This window comes from Podarcis cretensis (assembly GCF_951804945.1).
Source record: "Podarcis cretensis genome assembly, chromosome: 5".
NCBI classification, from domain to species: Eukaryota; Metazoa; Chordata; class Lepidosauria; order Squamata; family Lacertidae; genus Podarcis; species Podarcis cretensis.
Genome location: NC_137174.1, coordinates 67133673 through 67152923, shown reverse-complemented (window position 1 = coordinate 67152923; position 19251 = coordinate 67133673). Strand labels below are relative to the sequence as shown.

Sequence of the window (19251 nt, the reverse complement as noted above, 5' to 3'; positions counted from 1 at the left end):
AGGGCCTTCTGGTGGTTCCCTCATTGCGAGAAGTGAGGTTACAGGGAACCAGGCAGAGGGCCTTCTTGGTAGTGGTGCCTGCCCTCCCATCAGATGTCAAGGAAATAAGCAACTATCTGACTTTTAGAAGACATTTGAAGGCAGCCCTGTTTAGGGAAGTTTTTAATATTTGTTGAATTATTGTATTTTAATGTTTTGGTGGAAGCTGCCCAGAGTAGCTGTGGAAACCCAGCCAGATGGACGGGGTATAAATAAATAAATAAATTAACAACAACAACAACAACAACAATAGTTGTTGTTGTTGTTGTTGTTACATAGTTTGTTATAATACTTCTCTACTTCAACTTCCTATTTTGATAGTAAATTTTAATAGCTTATTAAGTTTCAGAAGTATTCTGGAAATATAAGCATGCTCCTTTACAGTGAATTGGAATGATTTCGTCACTGCTGTACTATCTGTATTCAACCCTTTAGGGCAGGCATAGGCAAACTCGGCCCTCCAGATGTTTTGGGACTACAACTCCCATCATCCCTAGCTAACAGGACCAGTGGTCTGGGATGATGGGAATTGTAGTCTCAAAACATCTGGAGGGCCGAGTTTGCCTATGCCTGCTTTAGGGTCATTTCACACCCTGGCTACATGCAGGAGCTGGTCCTACAACTCACACAAACCCCTCTCTGATACATGTGTTGCGCAATCTGATGGAAATGCATTCATTGCCTCTTGCAATTCCTACATTGCACATGCCCCATGCAAGTGCTTGTTTTTTTGTTGCAGACAAACCACAGGTGGATGTGTGTTCTCATATGGACAACACATAGAGATAATGCATGTAAATACGCAATTGAACAAATGCATGGCTATCCTGATACTCCATCTCCATCCCATGGTCCTTCTCATGTAGGTTCTCCACCGTTGGAGCTTTGATGCTAAGCATGCCTGCTAGTTCTTATCGTGTAATCATTTTCTCTCCCTCCGTTTTATTGCAGGTAGATAAAGTGTGTGGACAGCCTGAAGAAAAAGGAGTGAGAACTTTACCAGACAACATAGTTCAAGCAAAGGAAGTAACTGAGACACAGGCTCTGACAATGACACACTCAAATACTCTAAGCAGTAAAAGGAGGTAACCCTGATGCAACAATTTTTCCTCATAAATTTGAAACTGGAGTTTTCCCAAAATGCACCATTTTTAAAAAATGAAAAAAACTTATGAAACCAGAATTGGGCTTTCCAATACTCACTTCCATTACATATTCACTAAGCATGTTTATATGAAACTGGTCCTATTTAGAAATCTAGATTTAAATGCTTCAATTTTGCACACGGGGAACTTGTAGTTCAAAACATATGGAGGGCTACAACTCCCATGATCCCTAACCATGGACCATACTGGCTGTGACTGATGGAAATTGGAGGCCAACAACTTCTGGAGAGCTATAGGTTCCACACTCGTGGTATTAGTAAATATTATGTACTTTGGAAGCGGGTTGCGCTGTGGTCTAAACCACTGAGCCTAGGGCTTGCCGATCAGAAGGTCGGCAGTTCGAATCCCCGGGATGAGGTGAGCTCCCATTGCTCTGCCTAGTTCCTGCCAACCTAGGAGTTTGAAAGCATGTCGAAGTGCAAGTAGATAAATAGGTACTGCTCCGGCGGGAAGGTAAATGGCGTTTCCGTGCACTGCTCTGTTTCGCCAGAAGTGACTTAGTCATGCTGGCCACATGACCCAGAAGCTGTACGCAGACAAACGCCAGCTCCCTCAGCCAGTAAAGGGAGATGAGCGCTGCAACCCCAGAGTTGTCCACGACTGGACTTAACGGTCAGGGGTCCCTTTACCTTTACCTTGTGTACTTGCTTACTGTCACAACCTAACTGAAGAGAAAGAGCAGGTTATGTTTTGCCCTGTAGCGGTATATGGCCAAATTTTAACATCATAGCTGGTGAGCAAGAAGCATTTACCCATATGCCATTGTTGGGATGGATCCAATGATTCCTAGAGCTGAGTTCTGCTGTCTTGTCCACTAATGGAAAGAGTTGATTAATTGAGACATAAGGCAGATTCTCTGGTCCCCTATTATGTTTTTTTGTTATTCCATAACAGGTTAATTTAACCCATAAGAGAATCCAGAAGTAGTCATATGAATTTTCTGAGCAGAGCAATATAATCTGCACCAAAACGCCTTATTTGTCTCTAGCGTTCAAGCAGATAAAAGAATACCTGAATACACAATAAATTGTTCTTCAGCTGTTTGGAGGAAATAATATATCCATTACCAGTATACCAGTTAAAGCCCATGTGAGCAGCCTTACTTCATTCTAACTCTGAATCAGACCCATCTGAGTTAATAATGTGCAGAAATTCAGGTGTTAATTTGTAGCTTATTAGACCAATACACTCCAACCAACTTCAGATACCTTAACAAGCAACATGATGTTCTTTATTGCAAAGTTTCTGTAAGTAGTTCCCTTTTGATGCAAGGAACTCTTGTGAATGTTCATTTGCAAGTTCAAGATCTAGAGTAACATAAAGTAGTTGAGCAGCTACAAATTCCATTTGGGGCTGAAGTCAGCCGACGCTGTAGGCAGTCCTAATGACTAACTGGTGACCAGCATACAGCTATAGAATAAAATATTAGAACAGCCTTCTTTTTCTACCAAGATTGTGATGTAATCTGTTCCAGATTGGTAAGCATTTCTTCCTTCCACCCCATTCCCCCCCCCACTCTGTTTCCTGTAGCTGATGTTTGCTCAAAGTAATGGTGTTCTGTTTTATCGCCATCTAAATTTATTTTCCTCTTCCCATATCTTTTGAACTTTGTGAAACTTGTTTCTCTGTGGATGACGCTGGCATGACTAAAGCTTGCTCAAAAACTGCATGGTATTTCAGTTCTTCTTATCTCTGCATGTACATGCGATGCTATGCCTATTCAGCAGATGTTAGTGGTATTCTTTTGTTTTTCTTTACCAAACACAACTCAGAAATGAACGGACCCTGGAAATACAATTTTCTTTAAACTTGGAAGTCTCAAAATGAGCAGTACTGAAACATTTTAGGATCGCAGGAGCAGTCGCTCATACAAGGAGCCTACATATAGATGGTATTGGCTATCCTATCTGGGATCCACATTAATAAATTCTGCTACTAAACACAGTCTGTAAATGCACTTTGTTTAAAAGCAGAGCCGTTGGCACTTTAATTGGAGAAGGAAACAGCTGAGGTAATATGATGTCAAGATTTTACTGTATTTCTACTACCTGTTGTGGGTGTTTGTAATAGTCTAGTGTATGTCCTTATATTCTTTAAGTTTAAAATAGAGCACATTTCATAAGATTTCCCATAGGACCTTCTGAGTTAAAATATGTCAGTGATCTAAAGTTTCAGGAAGGTTCTTGTAACTCAAATGAAGCCCTTAAGAGCCAGTGTGGTGTAGTGGTTAAGAGCGGTAGACTCATAATCTGGTGAACCAGGTTCGCTTCCCCACTCCTTCACATGCAGCTGCTGGGTGACCTTGGGCCAGTCACACTTCTCTGAAGTCTCTCAGCCCCACTCACCTCACAGAGTGTTTGTTGTGAGGGAGGAAGGGGGAAGGAGAATGTTAGCCGCTTTGAGACTCCTTAGGGTAGTGATAAAGCAGGATATCGAATCCAAACTCCTTTATAGGGATTTCATAGGAATATAAGGGACATATACAAACATTGGTCAATCTGCTTCAGTATTGTCTACAGAGATGGGTAGGGGTTCTCCAAGGTTTCAGACAGAGATATTTTCTCCAAAAATTCACCTGGGTACACCTGGGAATGAACCCGGGACCTTTTGCATACAAAGCAGGTTCTCTTCCACTGAGCTACATCACTTCGCAAAGGATGTAAACTAAAACAAGCAGATATGGATTTATTTAGTCTCTTAACCCTACCCTTCCAATATCCCTGAAGGGGCAATGATCTTTTCTTTGTTTCTTTTCCCTGTGGAAATAAGTGTTTTGTTCCCCTGAGAAGGAATGCTTTTCCATCTCAAGCACTTTCACATGTGCTTCTTCTCATCTACAAATCATTTGTCCTGCTCTGTTCTCACATGTATGCAATAACTTTTCTTAATGTGACATTTGGAGATAAATTCAGGAGATTTATTTTCAGCATTTTGAACCTTCATTTTGTAATAGTATCCATTTAAAAAAAAAAAAGAATAAATTTCTTTTAACATGTTTTAGAGTAAAGTTCAAATCCTCAAGCATAGAGCACAATCTACCCAGAACTAAACTGTGAGTGGACTGTGCCTTTATTATTATATTTTAATATATAGGTTGAAGCATATTTTATTTGCTGGAGCATATTTTATTTGCTGGAGCATATTTTTTTATTTGCATTTGTGCTTCTCTAGTTTAATCCTGTGCATGTTCTTGATTATCTTTTCTTTCAAATAATTTATTACTTTTTGTTTCTCATTTCTTTTTCTTTCTTTGCCTGAATTCCTGCTTCCCCACTCCTCCTCCCTGCCTTCTGACTATTCTCCCTGGCCCACTCCAGTTCTCTGCCTCTGAAAGCTTCAAAGAATGACAAATCCAGAAGTTTGAAAAAAATGGCCCGGTAAGAATGAAAAGAAGCTGACATGTTTTTGTCTCTTCATTTTAAATGAGCTGTCCAAACCTCAAGGCTCTTGCTTTCATTTTAAGAGTACAAGGTTTTGTTCAGCATTACCATAAAATGCCTCTAATATTAATTTCTTAACTCAAATGCAACCATCTAGAAGGACCGTGTTATTAAGAGGGGGGAAATACTGAAACTTTTGGCTCAGATATCATTTTAAAATAAGGTGTCTACTGTTTAAAGACATACCAGAAAATGTTCTCCTTGCTCTATTTTATAGACAATGGGTAACATAGACAATGAAATTTGAATACTTCTTAGCTTCTGAAGTTTCAATCATATTTTTCAGTCAAGCCTTTTTGTTTCTATACTGAAAATTTATATATCACTCTCCAAAACAAAGTATGCATTTCAATTTTGTGTTCAGTATTAAAAGGGAGTTTATACATTCCTATCCTAACATGCAGACTTTTCACTACTAAAATCTCACTTTTGCTCGCCACTCCTAAGCTAGAATTGGCCTTTTATCTGTATCTGGAGAAAATGCAATAATTGCACTTGTGTGCATGATCCAACTCCTCCTCCTATGTGTCCAGTAGTTCTTGCACCTGGACCTGTAGGGAGGGAGAGTGGCTCAGGATGAGGTCAGTGGTATGGAAATCCTCTTGCAGCTATGGTGAGTTTGAGGCACACAGAGACTGGATCATCCTCTGTATGCTAAGAATGCTATTGTCTCCATGGTAAGGGCTAGGTGTCTGGAAAATACCTAGGACTTTGTGTTCTGGAAATAGTCAGTTACATAATAATATTTAAAACTGTTAGACCAGGTGTGATGGTTTGGTGAGCCCTTTGCAATAAATCCCCCTGCTCCATCAGAGTTGTATTTACAGTTTTTATTGTACACTATTTACAAGGTACAGAGCATCGCTTCAAGCGTCCGAATCGTCCCTAGCAGATCCCCGGAGTGGGAACTTCCTGCTCCTCCTCCAGCAAAGCAGCTTGGACAATCCCAAATGTCTGCATTGTTCTCTGCGTTTTAACCCCCTCCTATCCTGGGCTGATGGAACTGGTGTTCCTTCTCCCTCCATGCCTGAGCTGGTAGAGGGGTGTTGCTGTTCTCTAACATCAGGTAGACTTGCCTCCACCTGAGTGGCCTCCCCTTCCGCTCCACCCCTCTCTCAGTCCTGCCTCTTCTACTGGCTCCCCGTTCTCCCCCTCCTCCAACTCTGGAGCCTTCCCTGCTGGCTCTGTGACACCAGGTCAATGGCCCATTTAGTCCAGCATCCTGTTCTCACAGTGGCCAAGAGGACTCTTTCCTCCTGAAGTTTCCAGCAACTGTTACTCAGTTGTTTCTCTCCTTGATGTTAGAATTAAAATCAGGGTTTCTCAAACTTGGGTCTCCAACTGTTTTTGGACTACAATCCCCGTCATCCTTGACCACTGGTCCTGCTAGCTAGGGATGTAATCCCAAAACAGCTGGAGATCCAAGTTTGGGACACCATAATTTAAATGAAGGAAGTACTAGGATGCCTGAATTTTTGATAGGTGGTATCTTATACAAATCTAGACTAGACTCTACTCTTAGAATTTCATTGGATGGCTCTTCAGCAGAAATATGATCCATTCCAAAGGCAAAAACCTTGCTGTAACCACCACCTGGGTCTTTTCTGTGTTCTCCAGGACACACTTGAAAATGGGGAAGGTTTGGTTTGGAACTTGGTGACTGAGGAAATTGACTTGAAGCAGGAACTTTTCAATGGGGAAAGTGGTAGGGAAGGGAAGGCATCATGTTCTCCTCTGCTTTGCCACTTCTCTCTTTTACACACATACCAAGATGCTATTCATACAAGAATGACCCTTTGGGATTTCAGTACATGTGTTTGCTCATGTATTGCTAACTCAGTAGAATAGTTAGAGCTGGGCAGAAGTTTAAGAATGAACATCGGATTAAGATTACGAAGTTGCCTAGAATGTTAAATGTGCTCCTGTTGGTGTTGCATTGCAAATGTTATGTTTTTCATTTCTAGGGAATTCATCAACTACATGAAACGATCCAGAACAATCTATGCCTCTTTAACTGAAAGACTCTGTGATGGTGATCTTGTGATGAAAGACAGTTCGACTTGCTGGAATGGAGAGGATGTTGTAGAAAGGTAACTGTTCTTTCTCTGAGTGGACACGATGGAGGGAATTTGTTTCCTAATACTGATTGTTTCTTACTGGACTGGGACAAAACCCAGTTCTGTGATCTACACAGAATTGGGTGGTTGAATGTCAGCAACATTCAACCTGCACTTCCCCAATGTAGAGTCAGCCCTGATTTATTTATTTTTAAAGCAAGAACCCAGGGCAGATGGACCCTGCTGAGTGACAGGGCCTCAACCAGCTGCTCACTCAGATGCTTGGTGCTCTTCTGGAGGAGCAAGCATGATACCCCAGGCCTTATCCCTAGTTGAGAGGTCATGCTGTGTCTGTACTGGCACTGAGTAGGACAAAACAACCTGGATGATTACTGTGTCTTGAAAGTTCATGCTGAATCTGTTCTTGACTTGGTGTGATTCCAAATCTGCACCAACACAATAAAATAAGCCACATAAATGTAGCAAACACTATGCGACCTTCACAACTTTTGCAAAGATCATCTCTGTCCCTGATGGCATCGCAGCGGGGAAAGCTTTTGAGTCTTCGTACTTGGCACTCTCTATGTGTGCTTTCTTGCTGTGTGTTCTGTTTACAGATCCTTAAGGAATTCTTTGCAGGCTTGTTTGCTGCAGATTCGTTTATTGTTCTTTTCACCTTAGCAGGAAGCTTCATCTCACCAAGAGAAAAGTCTCTTTCATGAAAAGTGATTTGGCTGGGGGAGAGTGAGATGGGATGCATTTCGCTGAGGCATTTTGATTAAAAACAAATGATTAAAGGTGGCACAATTGATTCTTTTGTACAGTAAGCTACCTTCCAGCCATGCAAAAGTCAGAGGTTTATGCAAAAACATATGCCTCCATCCAGGCAAGGGAGAGTCCAAGGACCTGTTCTGTCTGAGCAAAAGCTCTCAAGGATGGTGCAGAGCAGGGTTTGTGAGTTGTAGCCTAGGGAGATGGGGTATGGCACGTGGAGAGTCCTATGAGGAGGGGTGTAATGGGGGGCCCAGGGGCACAATTTTGAGGGGGTACAAAAGCAGGGATCCACATTCCACCTTGCCTACTGCCAAGGGTCTCTGGACCCCAGAACCTGGTCTGGCCATGTTGCCATGCCCCTGACCCCGTTGCTGAATGTCCACCCAACCAGCATTGAGGAGATTCAGCCGCCATGGGCTGCAGTGGCCATCCAGGCTCTTTCCTGCATGGGTGGGTGGGCAGGCGGCACAGCAGGCCCCATGAACCCTCTGTATGCATTTGCCCAGCAGCGTGGGTGGCAAGGGCTAAGCTAATACAGTGGGTTCTGTTCACACTCCACACCCTGCCCTGCCAGGCAAACACCCCGGGCACCAGCAAACAACGCTATGCTGCTGCCCATGAGCCAGATAGTAAGGGTTTGATGACACAATTGGCCCCAGACTTGGGGTTTCTCACCTCTGCTGTAAAGATGCTGACTGGATAACAGGATTGTACTATAAATTACACGATTGTGCTCTAAATTATCCTGGATCAGCCCATTATCTCCTGTGAAACATCTGGAGGGAATGCTGCTAGAGGATCTGTGAAGAGTTGCTTTTAGGGTTCAAGGTTATCAAATACCGCTGCTTTAGTGTTGTCAGCTATCCAAGTAGCACTAAAGTGACACCTAGTGAAAAAGCACTGAAAACAATATACTCAGCATGTTTCAGGCAAAGCCAACACTGAAAAAAATGAGGGGGATAGGACTGTATAAAGAGCCCATATAGATTGAATCTGACCCAAGGGGTATCTAGTCCACCATTCTTTCTCCAATAATGTCCAGTCTGGGCCAAGCTATGCGTGACCTTAGCTATGTAGTACTGCATTTGAGTGCAGGGTCTTATTTTCACAAATTAGCAGCACTGAGCTACTGATCTGGATTGGGGCCCTAACCTGAGAACTAGAGGGATTTGGCATCTTTTAGAACATGTTCTGCACAGTGAGTGCTTAATCAAAGCTTGCAACGTGAGGACCCTTTGCTCCCTTAAAAAAACATCAGTTTTCTGCATTCTCTGTGGAGGGTTTGGTAGCATTTGGTAGATGTAATTCTGAATCCAATACAGTGGTACCTCTGGTTAAGAACTTAATTTGTTCTAGAGGTCTGTTCTTAACCTGAAACTGTTCTTAACCTGAGGTACCACTTTAGCTAATGGGGCCTCCCGCTGTTCTCACCCTGAAGCAAAGTTCTTAACCTGAGGTACTATTTCTGGGTTAGCGGAGTCTGTAACCTGAAGCGTTTGTAACCCAAGGTACCACTGTAGTGAATCAGAAAGTAGATCATCCATGTTAATCCGGTTGGATGAGTTGCTTGTGAACTCAGCCCTGAGATTCCTCAAGCATGCACACTGGCAAGGGTCCTGGTTTTAATTTCCCTACCCCTTCTTGCATTTCAAGAAGTTGTCTGCAAGGTGAGTAATATTTATTTATGGCATCCACTAATTGATACTTAGCTCTTTAGGAAAAACAAATGCAGACTTTATAAATAATGCACCACATAAACATGACATTAAATATTACGATAGAATATTTATAAATAATAAAAATATGTCAGTCATTAAATAGGGTGGTTTAAGTTTTGCAGAACAAATTCGTGTATTGAATTAGAATTTTGTATTAAATCAGGAGTGGCAGCTGCTACTGTGAAAGAAGCAGCTGGGAGACTGGTTTTGAAGCCATAATAATAGTAATAATTTAAAAGAAAAATACAGAGTTTATGGGAAGGAACGTTTGTATTTCAACCTTTTCCACTCTAAATGTTTAGATCTTGTTACCTTAAGCAGGAGAGCTTAATGTAGTGTTGTGGCTTAGAGTAGGCTTTGATTTAAATCTTATTTTCACCATAAACTCAACCCGTGTTCAGTGCATGGTTGGGTTCCCTCTTCTGAGTTTTTCTCTGTTGTATATGACCTCCAGATGTGCTAGGAAGAGGCACTTAGGGGGAGCATAGTTTCCCAGGTCCAATCAGTCAGTGCAATACAGACACTGGCAAATATTTTTGAATGAACTTTGATGACAGCACAATAGAGATGCCCAATTGCTTTTGCATGGCCCATACTTTACGTGGGAAGGGTATGTGAATGCTTAGGAGCTGAATCATCTTAAAACTACTTTTGAATAACATGAAAACAATAGCTTGGGTTTGTGAGATTTTATTTTTTTAAGAGCTGATTAAGTTTGATGTCAAAATCAAAGGGAGGAGTGCAGCTGTAGGAATTATTGTGGTTTCCTTGAGCCTACAGCATACATTACCTCAGAAACCAAGACACAGTGGATTGTAAGGGGGGGGGGAGAGGAACATGGAATGTATTTTGAATGTTTCTAGTTTGCCATGGTCATCAAAATGTTTTCAAAGTAAACAGCACATTAAAAACCAAGCACAATCTTGCTGGGATGAAGCAATTTTAAAATGCATCCTATAGTCTTCCTCTCTTACAAATAGTTATTGGTCATCTGAAAAGCAAAATTTGCACAGCTAGCGAATATCTTCCAAAGAAGGCACACAAATGCAGAAAATTCCCCCCTTTAAAGAAATAAAATATAAAACCTAATGGAATACGTTAACATTGACTGGGACGAAAAGCACCCCAGTGACAAAAAATGGATACATTGATTGGGATATTGTTTTGTCCCAAACTTTTTTGGGGTTTCAAAAAGAAAACTGGGCACTTAAATATGCATCATGAGTTCTTTTTGTGCAGGAAAATGTTTACTCCGTATGTCACATTGGAAGGCAGGATGTAAATCTAATAAATTATTGTGCTGTGAGGTAGTCTGTTTCTGGCACCATGCAAACATTTATGCTTGTGCAAAACCCATCCAAAGCAAATATAAGAAGGGGATGGCTGCTCTAGGTCTGGGTTTTTGACACATATATCAGCATAGCTGTCAACGTTTCCCCTTTTTAAGGGAAATTCCCTTATTCTGAATAGGATTCCTCGCAAGAAAAGGGAAAAGTTGACATCTATGTATATCAGCACAGAACCTCAGTCAGGTTTAAGGGTTCCTGCTACATGGAGCAAAATATCAAGTTATAAATGGTGAAATGAATGGGGAGAAATTCAAGTGTGTTTGCCATGTGATTTAATAACAGATACAGTCATACCTCGGGTTGAAGTAGCTTCAAGTTAAGTATTTTCGGGTTGTGCTCTGTGGTGACCCGAAAGTAACGGAGCGCATTACTTCCGGGTTTCGCCGCTCGCACATGTGCAGACGCTCAAAATGATGTCATTTGCGGAAGTGGCGAAACGCGACCCGAGCATGTGCAGACGCGCAGTCACGTCTTACGTTTACTTCAGGATGCAAACGGGGCTCCAGAACGGATCCCGTTCGTATCCAGAGGTACCGCTGGATAGGTGTTTCCCCTGTACTCTGAATTCCAGCTCCCCACAATAGATCCTAAGAACAATTTCCCTGCACTGCATCCCATTTTTTCCTCAATGGCCCTTTTTCAGGATGAATGTGGGCAGGTACAACCCACCTTTGCTATTTCTGCCAGTTGCCTGCTGCAACTCAGAAGCTGAGTCATGACGGCAAAAGCCTCATTAGCTAATTGAAGCCAAGGAACGGCTTTAGCTGTTGAAAGGGCACCCAGATCTAAATTAAAAACCTGACTACAGTTACATTTTATGCCTGCACAACCCAAACAACAGCACTAGACTTATCTCGGCTCAATGAAATGAGAAAGCTACCCTGGTGACTGGCATTGGTGAATTGAATGAAACAGCAATGAATTGAAGGAAACAGGGCCAATGCCAACAAGATGTTTAATTCCAAATAAACCCTGCAAAGGATGAAAGAACAAAAGAAGAGGTTTGTTCTTTAATCATCACTCTGTAGAGGATATGGGGAGAACAGCAGCCTGCTGAGCCTTTCCTTTGCTGTAGTGCAATGCCACCTAGCAGCTTCTGTGGATTATTCAGCTATCTGGGGCTCAGTCAGCTGTATGCTACGAGGGCATGTAAACCCTGGCAGTGATTCCTCCTGTTCACCCATGTTACATTCTTAATCCACAAGTGTAGTTGCCAAGCCCCTGGGAGTTGTATGTGTAAGGGTGTGATATGCATGGTGTTCACAGTCTGAAATGACTGTTTTTCATGCAGAAATACTGTTGTCTTGATGTGCAAATAGGCTCCACATCAGTGTGCTGGTTCTCTTCAGGCAGCTGCCAGGGCCCTCAACTGATACCTTCCCTGGGTGTCCCTTAAAATAAAAACCCTCAACAGCTGAATCTGGGAGACAGCATTTTCATTCGTGCAAAATGCTCCTGATGCAATGTGTTCCAGGGCATTGTGGGAAATTTAAACGGTGGCTCGCAGCTGCCCATCACTCTGCTGCTTCCACCCACCACTGACAGGAAGTTCATCAAGGCCCACCAATGGAGAAGGAAGTCCAACCCAAGGACGCTTTCCCAAGGACCCTCCATACCTGGAGCAAAGAGAAGGGGGGTCACCTCAGAGACTCATCTGTGTGTGGGAAACTGACTTTCAGATTGTGAGTAAATGTGCAGAGCTTCTCGATCTGCTTAATAATAATAATAATAATAATAATATATTATTTGTACCCCGCCCATCTGGCTGGGTTTCCCCAGCCACTCTGGGCGGCTTCCAACAAAGATGAAAAGTACACTTAAATGTCACACATTAAAAACTTCCCTGAACAGGGCTGCCTTCAGATGTCTTCTGAATGTCAGGTAGTTGTTTATCGCTTTGACATCTGATGGGAGGGCGTTCCACAGGGCGGGCGCCACTACCGAGAAGGCCCTCTGCCTGGTTCCCTGTAACTTGGCCTCTCGCAGTGAGGGAACCGCCAGAAGGCCCTCGGAGCTGGACCTCAGTGTCCGGGCAGAACGATGGGGGAGGAGACGCTCCTTCAGGTATACTGGACCAAGGCCGTTTAGGGCTTTAAAGGTCAGCACCAACACTTTGAATTGTGCTCGGAAACGCACTGGGAGCCAATGTAGGTCTTTCAAGACCGGTGTTATATGGTCTCGGCGGCCGCTCCCAGTCATCAGTCTAGCTGCCGCGTTCTGGATTAGTTGTACTTTCCGGGTCACCTTCAAAGGTAGCCCCACGTAGAGCGCATTGCAGTAGTCCAAGCGGGAGATAACCAGAGCATGCACCACTCTGGCGAGACAGTCCGCAGACAGATAGGGTCTCAGCCTATGTACCAGATGAAGCTGGTAAACAGCTGCCCTGGATACAGATTTGACCTGTGCCTCCATGGACAGCTGTGAGTCCAAAATGACTCCCAGGCTGCGCACCTGGTCCTTCAGGGGCACAGTTACCCCATTCAGGACCAGGGAATCCTCCACACCTGCCCGCCTCCTGTCCCCCAAAAACAGTACTTCTGTCTTGTCAGGATTCAACCTCAATCTGTTAGCCGCCACCACCACTTTCTGAACACGGCCCAGGAGGAAGGAGCAGAACCACTGTATGACAGTGCCCCCAACTCCCAGCCCCTCAAGACGGTCTAGAAGGATGTTATGGTCGATGGTATCAAACGCCGCTGAGAGATCCAGCAGAACTAGGAAACAGCTCTCACCTCTGTCCCTAGCCCGCCGGAGATCATCAACCAGTGCGACCAAGGCAGTACTGGGCACCGATGTCGCAGGTGGTTCTGCTAAATTGTGAACCACCTGAAAAAGTCTCCTGCTGCTGTTTTCTGCAGATGCAATAGAGGCGGCGAAGAAAGTCTTCTTCACTGTCGCTATCGCCACTTGGTAGGCTCGACGTTGAGCTCTAACCTGTGTCCGGTCAGATTCGGAATGAGTTATCCGCCACTGGCGCTCTAGCCGTCTCAACGATTGTTTCATTGCCCTCAGATCCATGGAAAACCACGGGGCTGCCCGGGCTCCATGAAGTCGGAGAGGGCGCTTCGGAGCCAAACAGTCAATAGCCCTGGTTAACTCCACATTCCAGCGGGCCACCAGGGAATCGGCTGAAAGGCCATCAACATGGGATAAAGCATCCCCTACCACTCTCTGGAAACCATTTGGATCCATTAAGTGGCGGGGGTGGACCATCCGAATCGGTCCCACCTCCCTGCAGAGGGGATGGGTCGCAGAGAAGTCCAGTTGCACCAGGAAGTGATCTGACCATGGCACTTCTTTTGTTTCGCTTTTACTTAGTGTCAGATCACCAACATCCATAGAGGTAAACATCAGGTCCAAGGCATGTCCGCGGCTATGGGTTGGGCCAGACTTATTCAGGGACAGCCCCATGGAGGCCATGCTTTCCACGAAGTCCCGAGCAGCCCCTTGTAAGGTCGTGTCGGCATGGATGTTAAAATCCCCTAGGACAACCAAGCTAGGTGTCTCCAGGAGAACATCCGCCACAACCTGAAGCAGCTCGGGCAGGGAATCCTTGGTGCAGCGGGGAGGTTGGTACACCAAAAGGAATCCTGTACTGCCCCTATTGCCCAGCTTCCAGAACATGCACTCGGAAAATTGGGTCTTCCCAATAGGACGCCTGGTGCAAACTAATGACTTCCTAAAAATCACTGCAACCCCCCCTCCCCGCCCACATGACCTGGGTTGCTGTGCATAAGAGAAACCTGGTGGACAAGCAGCGGCAAGGACAGGCCCATCTGCTTCATCCAACCAAGTCTCTGTTACACATGCCAGGTCAAGTCCTCCATCCATGATCAAGTCATGGATGGCAGTGGTCTTATGAATCATTGACCTGGCATTGCACAGCAACACTTTCAGGTCATGTGGGTATCCCTTGCTGATTCTAGTATCCATCCGGTCAGGACCAGACCCAGAAGCAGGGATAGTCTTCAGACAATGACTAAACCTGCCTCCTCTGTAATGACATGGTCTGGTCTTAGCGTAACTCCTCCTCCTACCCGTGATCACTGAGATCGGTTGTCCCAGTGCAATCCCCCCCCCCCTGTGGAACATGCCCCAGCCATTTTGTTGGCTGGGACCTACTCCCCGGCAGCCCTGGCCCCTCCCCTTAAGAACAAAATAACACCTAAAAAAAAAAAAACCCAATAAAACAATACAAACAAAAAACAGTAAAAATTACAAAACGATACAATCAAATAAATTCCCAGGCCCAATAAACATCCATCCCACCCCCACCCCCCACATACAAAAAATGCAAAAGAAATTTTTTAAAAACATTTTAAAAGCACTCAGCACCCCTCCAGCAGTAACAGCAACTGTCCTAGTGAGGCCCCTCAGGCCCTGCCCTGGGCCAGGTGGTAAGTGGCAGGAAGGAGCAGGGCCCTCAGACACTCACACAGGAGAGTCCTCCTGGGCAGCAGAGCACAGCAGTCCTTATGGGGCTTCAGGCCCCGCCCCAGGCCAGATGGTGAGTGGCAGGAAGGAGCAGGGCCCTCAGGCACTCACACAGGAGAGTCCTCCTGGGCAGCAGAGCGCAGCAGTCCCTGTGAGGCTTCAAGCCCTGCCCTGGGCCAGGTGGTATGTGGCAGGAAGGAGCAGGGCCCTCAGGCACTCACACAGGAGAGTCCTTCTGGGCAGCAGAGCGCAGCAGTCCCTGTGAGGCTTCAGGCCCCTCCCTGGGCCAGGTAGATGGTAAGCGGCAAGAGCAGGGCCCCCAGACACCCACACAGGAGAGTCCTTTATTGAATTTGAGTACAGGAATCTGAGTACCTGCCAAGATAGTTAAGGGTTGCATTCAGATGGTACTTCATTCTGTCTTCCTGACATTTCCTTACCTGTGAATTTTTGCAATTTATGTGATCTTTTCGTAGTTTGGTCTCATTTCCATGTTAATTATTTCCAGCGGGGGGAATCTATTTGCAATCCTGTTGTGGGATTTTTTCATTGCAATGTCATGCAATGGAATTTGTGGCAGCGGTGGTGTAGCATGGCAAGGCCAGAGGGGCAGTGGCCCCAGGCGCAAAATTCTGAGAGCGGTGCAACCAGGCACCTCCACAACAGGCTCCCTCATCAAGGCTGTATGGCTGAGCTCCTGCCACCTTCTGGAGATGTGGAACTGTGCAGGACTGGATTAACCATTAAGCAAAATAAGCACAGGGATGGAAGGGGGGCATCACAGAAATTAGAAAAAGGAGGGGGAAAAATCCAAATAGTAATAAAGTGGTAGTATGCAAAAATAAACATTTCCCATTGTACTGTAGGTTTCATTTCATTTCAAAAAATAATGCTTTTACGGTTTCTTCTTGTTTATGTTTTGAATTAGATATATATGGTAAGTGCTTAGGACCTCTAAAGGTCTTAATCTAGCCCTGGAACTGTGGCTAATTTTAAATGGTAGAAATGGTACAGTGGTACCTCGGGTTAAGAACTTAATTCGTTCCGGAGGTCCGTTCTTAACCTGAGGTACCACGTTAGCTAATGGGGCCTCCCGTGCCGCCGCCACATGATTTCTGTTCTCATCCTGAAGTAAAGTTCTTAACATGAGGTACTATTTCTGGGTTAGCGGAGTCTGTAACCTGAAGCGTCTGTAACCCAAGGTACCACTGTATATGCGAGGGTACTGCCACATAGTGGCATAGTGTAGGTTGCTGGTTTCGAGGTGCAAGTACTCACCATGAAGTTGTTACAGTAAGTGCCACAATTTTAACATTTATTTTTGGGGGGGAAGGTGCTTGTTCCGTGTAGCCCTAAGTATCCACAGAAAAAAAGCACTGCATCCGGGCATGGATATCCTCAGGTCTTTAGAGCTATTTTTCTGTCAGCTTTGCCACCTGGGCTCTGCGATAATGCATAATTCTCTTTCCCTCCCCTCCCCTTCAGTCTCATCTCTCCTTTGAGCAAGTTCTGTTGCCAGTTGTGATGTTGTTACTAGCCCACAAGGAAATTGCTTTGGGTGAGCAAGCTGCTCAAGTGTTGCTGATCGCAATTTAACAGCTGTGCGATCTGCCTGTGGTTGGGCTTCTTTCGGCACTTGTATTTTGCCTGAAACTTTTTGTCTTTGAGAATATTTGTTGAATCCCACCTCCCTTTGTATTATTATAAGCACCTATGTTCATGTTTAGTTCAAAATGGTTATTTGTGATTCTGTTTGCATCTTATTTGTGATTCTCTTCGTATCGTATTAAATGGCAATCTCTTTTGGGAAATTTTGCTCGTCTACTGCTGAACATAAACACTGGGAAGATACGTTACCTTCATGCTTGCATTTTAAAAAACTTAGGAAATGTGTTCATCTAGCTCAGTATTGTGTTGGGCAGGTGCTTTTCCTATCACTTTCTGCCTGATTCTTTGAACTGCAGATTCCAAGAACTTCTGCATGTAGAATTTGTGTACTACTGCTAAGCTATGGTCTCTCCTCATATGCCCACCTAGCATTTTGCCTTTTTTATCAGCCATAATATTTGAAAGGTGATCAGTTTTTAAAGAAACATATTGCACTGAGATTTGCATATGTTTGGGGTGCAGCAAGACCTTTGCACTATTTATCACAAATAGTTAAATGGATGGTGAAAGTTTCTCTGAATATTTCCTGTGCTGGGCTGTGAGCTGTACATGACATTTATTTTGGGGAGCTGGGGTGGGGAATCATACCTCACTTTTCTCTATCAATAATTCTCAAAGCAACTTACAGGCAAATCATAAAATGCAAAGATACAATTCAGGTTGCAATAAAAATAGTTCAGACTACAAAAAACAAATTCCATATATTAAAACCAAGAGCAAGATAAAGCATTTCAATATTAAAAAAAACCCCAAACCCTGATGAGTTTGATTAAATGAAAAGGTCTTAGCAGCTCAGCAACTTGAGGAACCTTCCTAGAAGAGAAAAGGCTTTGTCTGTTTGCAAATAATTCAGATACACATCTGGCATAAAAGAAAACATTTTTGATACTTGAAACCAATTGATCTATTTTTGGAGGCCTGTTTTCTAATGCCTGCATGCTTTTCCTGTAATGCTGGGGTGATATTTTGAGTGTTCTGCTGCCCCCCTCCCTCTTCAGACATTGCGCTGGAGCTGGTGTTGTGTTATTGCTGGCACGGGGAAGTCGGAGAGAGATAATCACAGTACTTAACCTCTTCCAGAAGCATTGACAGGTGCCTTTAAAAAGAGCCAGCTTCAAACTTCGATGCTTTGGGGAGGGGGTGAATGGTTGCACATTTCAGTCAGGCAGTGTTCTTCCAAGTGTGCTCCTAGGGTTCCTTGGAGGCTTATCAAGGGTTTCTCAATGAGAGCAGAAACAGCGGACAAACTTCCCTGGAAGACAGTTTGTCAATTATTACCGCAATTGCCCTGTAATGTGCAGCTATTAGAGGGAGTTCAGCGTTTCCAAGGACCTGCTCTCAGGGTGGAACTGCACATTTTGAATTCTTCTGCAAATCTTTTCATTTTTGTGTGCTGTTGAGCACTGGAGAAATTAAAATTTAAAAGGAAGGCCTGGGAGGTGCATGCAGAGGGGCTTCTAAGCTCTCCCCCCACACACACTGTTTTTCTGCTTAAAATATCCTCCCCTTCCATCTGTTTTGACTGTCACTGCTGAAAAGATATGGGTGCCTGTGTCTTCTTCCCAGCAGGGGTAAAAGAAGGTGGCCTTTTTAGCAGGAAATCAGCAGAAGGGGGAAATAAGCATTTCTTCCCTCTTCCATCCATCATCTTAGCATTGTACATCCTTCAAAAGAGTTGTTAAAAAGGATAATGCACAATGGCACGTTATGGCAAGGTTTTGATTATTCAAGCTTCATCAGCCCAGAAACAAGCTCTTCTTGCCCCACCACCTCCCAGCAAAGCTCTCTTAGATAGTAGTCAATACTTGTTTCCTGGCTGCATGCCTAAAAAGGACTAACTTTTTATTTCATAGCTGAATTACGGGGAGTTCAGGACAGACAAAAAGAAGGATTTATTCACACCTCACATAGTTTACCCATGGATGTGATGGCCATCAGGTTAGGTGGTGTTAGAAGGAGATTATACAGATTCCTTGAGGATTATTCTTTATTAAATTTCTATGCCAACCTTCATCCAAAGATCACAGGACAGTTTGCAATCTAAAATCACAGAAATACATCCCATAATAACAAGTAAAAAGAGTGCTCCCCAGTTTAAAAAGCCATAGATGGTTTCAAGTGAGGTCTAATAGGGGAAATGGTGGCTTGAGCTCAGTGGTAGAACATGAAAAAGGTTTCAGGTGCAAACTCTGGCATCTCCAGGAGAGAAACCCCGGACAGCAGCTACCAGTCAGTGATGAATGATGAATTTCTTGGACCAATGCTCTGACTCAGTATATGACAGCTTCACATGTTCCTATTGAGAGGTCCGAAGGGTGGCAACACGAGAACGGGCCTTCTCTGCAGTGGCTCCCCATCTGTGGAATGCTCTCCTCTGGGAAGTTCGCCTGGCACCTTCATTATATACCTTTAGGTGCTAGGCAAAAAGTTCCTTTTTAACCAGGCCTTTGATTGATCTGATTTATATCCTATGCCCTTTTAAAATGTTTTTTTTTTGGGGGGGGGGCTATTGGGTTGTTGTTTTTATTTTTATTAGGTATTTTGTGGTTTTACATCTTGGTTTAATTCTGTGAACCGCCCTGAGACATTACCCCCCCCCCCGGTAT

The 19251-nt window shown here is 44.1% G+C and overlaps 1 protein-coding gene across 2 annotated transcripts in view; it reads left to right on the top strand.

The window, feature by feature from the left end:
- LOC307216053 (glypican-5-like) overlaps positions 1-19251 on the top strand; it is a 413975-nt gene that overhangs the window by 158038 nt on the left and 236686 nt on the right. The window contains exons 4-6 of one of the 2 annotated variants that reach the window (XM_079975883.1): positions 991-1124; positions 4523-4582; positions 6610-6735. In XM_079975883.1, coding sequence (XP_079832009.1) covers positions 991-1124; positions 4523-4582; positions 6610-6735 — 320 coding nt within the window. The remainder of the gene's footprint in view (positions 1-990; positions 1125-4522; positions 4583-6609; positions 6736-19251) is intronic. The other variant, XM_079975884.1, reaches the window with a different exon arrangement.